Consider the following 9,285-nt stretch of genomic DNA (forward strand, 5'->3'; position numbering starts at 1 on the left):
TTGAGAGTACCTTTTCCTAGTACAAGAGGGCCGGAAAAGACGCACCTCTGGTGTACTAGTTATCATGAGATGTAAGCAACCAAATTGAAATCACATTGCCTACAAACAACGGTTCTTTCATTTCTTTTCATTTTGTTGCCAAGTGAGCTTGAGACATGGTGAGAGCACATAATTAGACACTTATTAAACCTGATGGCGCTCACCTAAATAAAAGAAGAAGAAAACGTAGGACTGCATATAATATACGGCGCCACAACAACGATTTCAAAGCGCCTTCCGTCTGTCCGTCCGAGGTCTCGGAGCCGGCGGCAAATTCAACACCAGTTGTTGTGAACCCTGCACAAGAAACAAAAAGTCAATCTCCACTACTTGTACTCAGCTGATAAGTAACCAAGCTTATTGCAACTGGAAACAGAACTTCACTGCTGAAACTGTAGGCGTATGTATCTTCTGAAATGTGGGGTGTCTTTCAGATGAAAAAGAAGCTCCATCTACTCAAAATTAATTAATCTACTCCGGTTTGCACTGAAAGCGATAATCTGAGAGATAACTTGTTGAGCAACCACAACAATCAAAATAAAGAATAAAAGAGGATGCAATGCAGTGCTGCTGTCTTTTTAGTCAAGTGAGTGAATTATGCCAATGGATTCCCACAAATAATTTCATGGCAGGAAGCATATAAGCAAAACACTAGAGATCATGACAAGCCGCCGCCGCCACAATTCCAATTTGTATGCACCACTCAAAGGCTCAGTGTATCACAGCACTGCACCGCTGTAGCTCGATAAACCATAATCTCAATCGAAAACTTTGAGCGGTGGAATCTGACTGCAGTATGCATCTGCAGTGTGCCCCGAAGCAAGGCCGATCCTCTGCCTCACTCAGGCGGTGTGCGTCTGCATCCAACATCTTCTCCCGGTAGGAAGAAGGCAACATCTAATCTAAATTCAGTAAATTGAAGACTGAGTTTGCGTGGATTAGACTAAACCAATATTTCCAGATAAACATCCCCTGTACAGCCTATGTGCATGCCTGCTATCTCTTCTCTAGTTAGCAGAGCACTTAGCACACAGAATGAATATACCTGAAAGGACCGTGGTAGCCAGGCTTTTAAATCAAAAAAGGCTACTGCTACCTGAAAGGATGATTGGAATCGGGAAAGCGCCAGAACAGAGTCTAATCAAACAAGTGTGCCGGGCATCTTCCTCTTTGTTCAGGTTACTGATGAACCCTTTAAGTAAGGCGAGCTGTGTATAGGCTGGATGTACAAAGGAGGCAAGGATCAATCCCTCTGGAACTCGACAGATATGCTGTACCATGCGCGTAATGGAATTGAACCCAGTAGTAATGCTACATGAACCATCATCACCTCCTGTGCTTCCCAGGACTCTTTTTCCTTGTGCTACAAGATGAAGAGCGACCAGCTCGTGTCGCCTCTAATTATCTACTCAACCATAACATGGGTTTGTGTGCAAACAGGAATGACACAAATCAAAGAAACAAGGGGAAAATAACTCAAGTGTGTCACCGCAATGGCAACTTGTTAACTCCAAGAGTCCAAGTTTAACCTGTATGTGTGGATATTGGCATAAAATGGACCCAACGGCTACAACTTCAGTCCTAGTAGTCCTCAAGATATCTAATGCATTTAAAGTTCATTTAATATTGCAAAGTAATATAAAGCTTTCCAAAGGTAGCCAAAATTATAAGTATCCGGGGAACAGCCAAGTATTTTTCATAACAGAAACAGCTAGCGCCAAAATAAATGCTGTCAGTTTTGAGGTCAGATTCCTAGAAAATGTATTCCAAGAAAAAAAAATCTGAAATTAGATGGCACTTCCCCTCTGCAAGTGGCAGCATATTCTTTAGCGAGGTGCGGGGCAGCTTCCTTGTGAGGGCAATATGAAAATTTTCAATGAAAACCTTCTCAGTCACCATGAAAACGGCATTGTAGCTCAGGTTGCGCTTGAGCAACCCATTTCCTTGATTAACTTTACAGCATATATCAGGGCCGTCTCTCTAGTTCTGACGAACTATGACAGATGTAAATGATGAGACTAATTCATTGTTGATCATGCTTCAGTCCCAAATAGATTACCTTTTCAAGTTTGAAATTTTCTCAGCGGAAGTAAAATCAGGTGCAGAATTTAGGAACAAAGATATTCAATTTCAGAAGGATAATGGGAAAGAAACCAAAAGGCATAATGAGAGACCCAATAGAAACATACATTTTCCAAGCATAACCTAGATATAGAAAATGAACTGGAAATGATGAAAAACAAAAAGACAGAAATGGAAATGGAAATAAAAATGTGGATGAAAGCAACCCATATGATATATTTACTGGAAAACGGTGCAATACAGTTCTCATCCTTTCTTGTTCTCTGGGTTCTGGTTTCACAAGAAAATTGGTCTACCCACATATTCAATTTCCATTATCCTAAAAATGGAAGTCAGAAACACAAATATATTCATGGACTCTCATTTCCAGAGATTGCAGGCGATGCTTTCACGTCTACTTAACTAGAACATCATTACATCAACACCACAGGGTTCATGAATTAAACTATCAATTTCATTAGGCATTAGCAGCGACCAAGCCAGCATATGGAAGACATACTATAGAAGAAATCAATCTCTATTTAGGGGGAAAAAATACTAATGTGAATTACCAGCTTACTATGAATGGTGAAAACTGTGATGCCATACACAGTTACCGATTTCCATAACCCATCCTTGCTTCATGTAAATCTGAAATTAGTCGGCAGTAGCCCTTTGCAAGCATCAGCATAGTCTCCAGCGAGGCACGGTGCAGCTTCCTTGTGAGGGCATATGTACTTCTCCATGAATACCTTCTCAGACAGTACAAGCACGGAATACAAGTCCCGGTCGGGATCTAGCAATCCATTTGCCTTGAGAAACTTCACAACGTAGCTCCGGGGCCTTACCCGGCCCTCCAGGCTGTACGAGAGCATTACAGGGCGATGAGCAATGTATGCGGGTTCCAACCCCAAATCAGAGATCAGGAACTCTGACCTTCTCTGCAGAAACTCCTTAGTCTTGTTCAGCACATTTGGAGCCCTAGAAATAGCAATGCCCACCTCAACATCCGACCACCTGAACGTTTTCTTCAAATGCTCCACTTTGGCGGCGATTTTCTCCTCGCTGACGAAAGCAACAGCATTCAGCGCATGCCTAAACATCCCAGATCCACGGGGCACACCCAGACCTTCGACGCTCACCGCCATCGCCCGGATACGCTCTACATTGCAGGTGAGCAACCATGGCTGAGCGGCACACAGCTTGGCAATATCACAAGGACCAATCCCAAACTCTCGCAGAAGCGCGACATTGGGCTTGATCACCCTGTCGAGGTCGGACGAGAGAATGCAGGATCCGTTGCGCTTGAGAGCACGGAGGAAGTTGTCGGTGGAGCCGAAGAGGGACAGGTGGTAGTGTAGATTGGTGACGATGGATCTGCAGCGGAAGTGTATGCCGGCAACCGAGAGGAGGCGCGTGATGTCAGAACGCGAGAGACCGAGGCCGGTTAAGCCGGCGAAGTTGGGAGCCAGTATTGTCTCCACGCCGGCGCAGAGGAACCGGGGGTCCCTGGCGACGAGGGCGGCCACGTCGGCGCCGGAGAGGCCGAGGCCGGCGAGGAAGGCGAGGACGGCGTCGGGCCTGGCGGGGGACTTGAGGTGGGAGAGCTTGGCGGAGGCCTTGGCGGCCTGCGCTCGGGTGAGGCCGCAGGTGGAGACGAGGTAATCCTCGACGGCGAAGCTAGGGTTTGGGGAGACGACGGGCGCGGCCGCTGAGAGGAGGCGGCTGTGGTAGCCGAGGAGCTGGGAGATGGGAGACGAGGATGGGGACGAGAGGAGCTGGGAGAGGGCGTGGCATCGGAGGCGGAGACGGAGCATGGCTGCGCGACGGCGCGGTGGCGCCGGCGGCGAGGTAAAGGGGAACGCGTTGGTGCGGGAGAAGATTTTCGTGGGTGCTCTGGAGTGGGCCCCACGCGTCGGTCTCATCTCTGGAGTGGACCTATTTATAAGGATGTTCTCTCGTTATGTTTGTGCAATATTTTTGTTCAACTCATTTGGAGCACATTTGATATCAACATAAAATGAAATTTTGAGCAAATTTTATACAAAAGAAAAATACTCATTTAGGGTACTCACTCATCTATATTAATTGCTGATGATTTATTACAAAGTTGTACCGGTCCATTATGCTATAAACTTTTCGTTCTCCTTGTGATGCCCGCTCATCTTTCATCTGCCACTCTTGTGTGTGGAGAGGGAGAATCCTGCCCTCTTGTCTGGCCTATAGATACAGGTAGGGTAGGGCTTATTAGTGGTGTCGCTGCGAGGAAGAGGTTGTGTCGCTTCCAACAAAGCCTGTCATAGAAAGTCCCCCACTTTGTCAAGGCAATCTACGACACGTTCATTTGTTTAGGGTATCTAAATAAGGTTGGCACCATTGTGGTGGCGACCAAACCATTGATCTTTTTGTTCTCCTGTTATCTTTTGACATACGATGTTTTTTGTTCAAACTCGTTTAGAATATATTTACAAAGAAAAGAAAACCCATTTAACGTAGCCTTTTTTTGGGCGACTACAAGAAGTTTCTTGATCATAGATGATGCTACAAACTTTTCGTTTCCCTTTGGATGCCACTCATTCTACCGTCCCCGCTTCGGCGGGTGGAGTGGGTACCCTTCTCTCTTGTGTGTCCTATAAATAGAGTTATGTTAGGGTTTGTCGATGGTGTTGTTGGGGCGGAACAAGTTGCACCACGTCCAATAACACTTGACGTAGGACCCGCCGCCCCCCCCCCCCCCACCCACCCACACACACACTCACTTACTATAGGGTGGTTGTTGCTCATCAAGGCTCATGGTTGGGGAATGTTGGAGCTTGTGTTCTCCTTCGTCGGTGTCGGGTGGAGGCGGTTTCTAGAGGCTAACAAGTGCGGGGTCCGCCCTAGCTGGCAAGCTATATAGAATGGTTCCGCTACATGAGGTTCATAAAGCGTTAAGGTGTGGTGGTGTGATGTTGGTTTTCTTAGTTCTCATTGGCCAACACATGGCGGCGTCCAAAGGCGAGAGGCACGAGGAACTCTAGGGACCTTACTATGTTTTTCTTTTCTCTAGGGGTACTTCTGCAGTGTGTCAAGGAGTCCATAAATCATGTGCTTGTAATCTGTAATGTATATGAGATCCATTGTGCAGCTCCCAACCAATAAAGGATCACTGGTGCTAGAACTAGTGTAGTTATCCAGCATAATTCAGGCGAATCACAAGATTTGCATTGCTAATCTTTTAGGACTTTTTCTACAAGGTAGTCAAGCTTTTTTACTTACACACAAAACCCATAGCAGTTATACACTCTGCTATGGGATTATATCTCCTCTTTTCATAAACACATTCATCTGTTAAACAAAGAAAACACCCAGCTTCACGCAACAGCTCCAAGCATGATACACTCTGAATGTTGCACTAAACCCATAGCAGTGTGCATACAAGTTACTGCCTATGTGTAAATGTCCTTGGTTGGACCATGCATTACTGCCTATGTGTGCCTGCCATGTCTTCTCTAGTTAGCACACTAAATGAATATACACATGGAGACCGTGGTAGCCAAATTGGTGACATGCTTGCTCTATAGAGTATAACCAAGAAAAGGTACGACAAAAATCTATAGAGTCTAACAGAAGAACAAAAAAAAAGTTTTGCAAGGTCCCACCTGATATTGCTAAAAGACGAGTTAAGACAGAAGAACAAAAAAAATATGAAGTTTGCAAGATTCCACCTGATATATTTCTAAAAGACGAGTTAAGACATTCAGCTAAATCTAGATCGTAACACCAATCTACAATTTGGGATACAACTTGATATAAAAGCCAACTCAGTAATATATTGGTCCTTGAAAGGAACCATCCCAAACAGTAGCCTACATAAAAAAACATGACGGCCAGTAGCCAGTAGTATTACGTACAGAACAACGGAGTGGGAAATGTGCAATCACAACCTACGATATAGCCAGACAATAATACCATACAGAATCATAAAAAAAGCAAGTCTAATGCATGAATGGTAATCCTATGCACAGTATGACAGAACAAGGTTCGATTAAGTAGAACGTGCATTATGGACATCTTGCTTCTAATGAAAATTCCAAATTAATAATTATGGAAAGGGGAACATGCACACAATATAATGGTAATGTAAGTCTAACTATAACTGCAACAAAATAAAGCATGAAACAAAGGAAGCACCTCTTGTGATGGATTAGACCCAAAAGGCACACGCAGTTTCCCATAGTGCTGACTTAGTATCAGCAGCAACGAAATAAGTAACTTGCGAGGATCACCTCTCTGGTATTGACTGGCGAAGATTCATACCATTAATCATCTAATCGAGCCATTCATTTACATCCTTTGATCCAGCACTTCCACCAACAAGAGGGCCACGAACAGGTTGATGGTAGAAAACATGGAAGTAACTAAGCGCACTGCCATCAGTGATCCTTGAAGGAAATAAAGAGGAAAAAATAACTAAAGTGTTAACTACAACATCAACCTGATGACTCCAACAGTCCAAGTTTACACCGTATGTGCGGATACATAGAGCTTAACTCGTGTGGCATAAAATGGACCCAGTGGCTCGAATTTTAGTCAAAATAGTCCTCCAGATACATAATACATTTACATCATAATAAATAATTTGAAGGAAACAACATGACCTATCTTTCTGTGCTTGAAAAAGCTTAAGTAATATAAGGCTTTCAAAAGCTAAGCCAAAACTCTGAAATAACCATGAAACTGCCAAGTACTTTCAGAACAGCAACAGCTATCAATAACAGAAACACTATTATAGCATTATTCAATTTTGAGCTCATATGCCCCTAGAAAAAGTATCAGCCAGTAGGCCATCCAAAAAATACGGGGGAAAAAACTAAGAAAACTGATACAAACTACTACTAGTAAACAATGACTAGCTTTCTCAAACAGGCAATATCTCATAAACAAAGCTATTGCAAGAAGAACTAGAGGAAGCAACCAAAAAACTAGGTCAAAACTGGATGACCAAAGGAAAATTTTGAGACTTCATATCATCATGGCCAAAATAATAATCTTTTTCGATGGAAAGATAGATTGAGGATTGCATTGAAAACTGCAATGACCATTGAGAACATAGAGATAGAGCGTGCAGATACACGCTTTATCGATATGTAACCATCATTCAGTGAGACATGATCAAATTACCAGTTTCACCCAGGATTACCAATACTAAATAACATGCATCAGACAACAAACATTCAGTTTGGCAAGTAACACTGAATCAGAAATTACCAGCATTACCGCTTCTCACAGCCCGTTGTTGGTTCATGTAAATCTGAATCTAGCGGGCACTTCCCCTCCGCAAGCGGCGGCATAATCTTCTGCAAGGTGTGGTGCAGCTTCCTTGTGAGGGCATATGAACTTATCCATGAAATACTTCTCGCTCTCCTTGAAAACAGTATAGTAGCTCGGGTCGCGCTTGAGCAATCCATTTTCCTTGAGAAACTTTACAACGTGGTACCGGGGTCTCATCCGGCCCTCTAGGCTGTAACAGACCATTACCGGACGTTGAGTGAGGTAGGCCGGTTCCAACCCCACCTCAGAGATGAGGAATTCAGACCTGCACTGCAGTGATTCCTTTGATTTTACGATCAAATACGGAGCCTTACACACAGCAATGCTCACGTCGGCATCCGACCACCTGAATGTCTTCTTCAAGTAGTCCACTCTGGCAGCGATCTTCTCCTCGGTGAAGGATGCAACAGCTTCTATCGCATACCTGAACATCCCGGATCCACGGGGTACACCGAGTGCTTCGGCGGACGCCAACGCCGCCTGGACGCGCTCTAGGTTGCCGCTGAGCAGTCGTGGCCTATTGAGGCACAGCTTGGCAATATCACAAACACCTAGCCCACTCTCTTGCAGGAGAGCGACATTGGGATTGACCACCCGCTCGAGATCAGATCCGACAAGGCTGGAGCCATGGCTGACCGCGTGTAAGAGGTTCTCGAAGGACCCGAGGAGGGGCAGACAGTACTGTACGTTGGAGACGATGGATCTATGCCGGAAGAGGCCGGCAGTAACCGAGACGAGGCGCGAGATGTCAGATCGTGATAAGCCGAGGCCGGAGAGCCCCGCGGCGACGGGCGCCAGTGTTCTCTCCACGCTGGCGCAGAGGAACAGCGGGTCCTTGGCGACGAGGGCGGCGACATCGCCGGCGGAGAGGCCGATCCCGGCGAGGAAAGCGAGGACGGCGTCGGGCTTGGCGGGGGACCTGAGGTGGGAGAGCTTGGCGGAGGCCTTGAGTGCCTGGGCTCGGGTGAGGCCGCAGGTGGAGACGAGGTACTCCTCCACGGCGAAGCCGGTGGTCGGGGTGGAGATGGCTGGCGCTGCGGCGGAGAGGAGGCGGTGGAGAGGGGATAGCGGAGGAGAGGTGGCTGGAGACGAGAGGAGGTGGGCGAGGATGGAGCTGCGGAGGCGGAGCATGGCGGCGGGGCGGCCGGCGGCGAGGGAATGGGGAACGGCCGCCGCCTGTCGACTGTTGTTTGAGAGTGGTGAGGGTAGGCTTGCGTTGGTGTCACCTTGAGGATAGCCGAGTGACGGGCTGGGCTGGGCTGGGATGGATGGGATGGGCTACCACTCTTGTACACGAATTTGTTTTCAAAGGTTTATACAATAAAACAGAGTGGATCATGAAGGAGATTAAGTTGTTCTAAAAAATAATAGAAAAATCCACTCAAAAAAATTTGTTCTAAAAAAAATGTCAAAAAAAAGTTGTTCTAAAATAATGTTGTTTAAAAAAAAGGACATTAAGTATAGGCAAAAGTTGTTCCAGAGTTGTAATATAAGTCATGAACATAGAAACTTTAACTTTGAAGGCTGAACACGCTTCCTCTCCTCATTAGGCATCGGTCGTCATGTTTGGCTTGGGGTTCCTTACGACTCACTTCTTGTACCTATAAACATTCTTTCGTCTGAATAATAAAGTTGCGTCTGTTTGCCTAAAAAAATCAAGGAGACTAGGTGACCCTCAAATTCTAGAAAATGAAGATTAAGTAACCCTAAAACAGGAGATTAAGTCTAACGTGTTGCCCTTGAAAAATATATGTGAAGGAGATAAGTCTTGTAGGAACTCATTTCTGACATGTGATTTCGTGGCATGAACAACGTGTTTGTAGTAAGGAGACTCATGACTTGGCAAGTATGGCTAACTGCACCCCTTGCCAA

The 9,285-nt window shown here is 45.5% G+C and overlaps 2 protein-coding genes across 4 annotated transcripts; both read right to left on the reverse strand.

The window, feature by feature from the left end:
• Positions 1-95: 95 nt before the first annotated feature.
• On the reverse strand, positions 96-4,017 carry LOC123143003 (transcription termination factor MTERF4, chloroplastic). Of its 3 annotated transcripts, none has more exons than XM_044561744.1 (2): positions 2,681-4,017; positions 96-336 (listed from the first exon to the last, which is right to left on the reverse strand). In XM_044561744.1, the coding sequence occupies exon 1, from the start codon at positions 3,915-3,917 to the stop codon at positions 2,742-2,744; it is 1,176 nt and encodes a 391-aa protein (XP_044417679.1). In that variant the 5' UTR covers positions 3,918-4,017; the 3' UTR covers positions 96-336; positions 2,681-2,741. The 3 variants fall into 3 exon arrangements, with proteins under 3 accessions (XP_044417679.1, XP_044417678.1, XP_044417680.1); XM_044561743.1 differs by having other exon boundaries at positions 2,673-4,017; XM_044561745.1 differs by lacking the exon at positions 96-336 and adding an exon at positions 343-2,098 and having other exon boundaries at positions 2,673-4,017.
• Positions 4,018-7,115: 3,098 nt separating this feature from the next.
• Positions 7,116-8,654, reverse strand: LOC123143004 (uncharacterized). Its single transcript, XM_044561746.1, has one exon. It carries the CDS (start codon positions 8,542-8,544, stop codon positions 7,384-7,386), a length of 1,161 nt encoding a protein of 386 aa, XP_044417681.1. The 5' UTR covers positions 8,545-8,654; the 3' UTR covers positions 7,116-7,383.
• Between the last annotated feature and the right edge of the window lie 631 nt (positions 8,655-9,285).

Source organism: Triticum aestivum, chromosome 6D, assembly GCF_018294505.1.
Source record: "Triticum aestivum cultivar Chinese Spring chromosome 6D, IWGSC CS RefSeq v2.1, whole genome shotgun sequence".
Taxonomy (NCBI): domain Eukaryota; kingdom Viridiplantae; phylum Streptophyta; class Magnoliopsida; order Poales; family Poaceae; genus Triticum; species Triticum aestivum.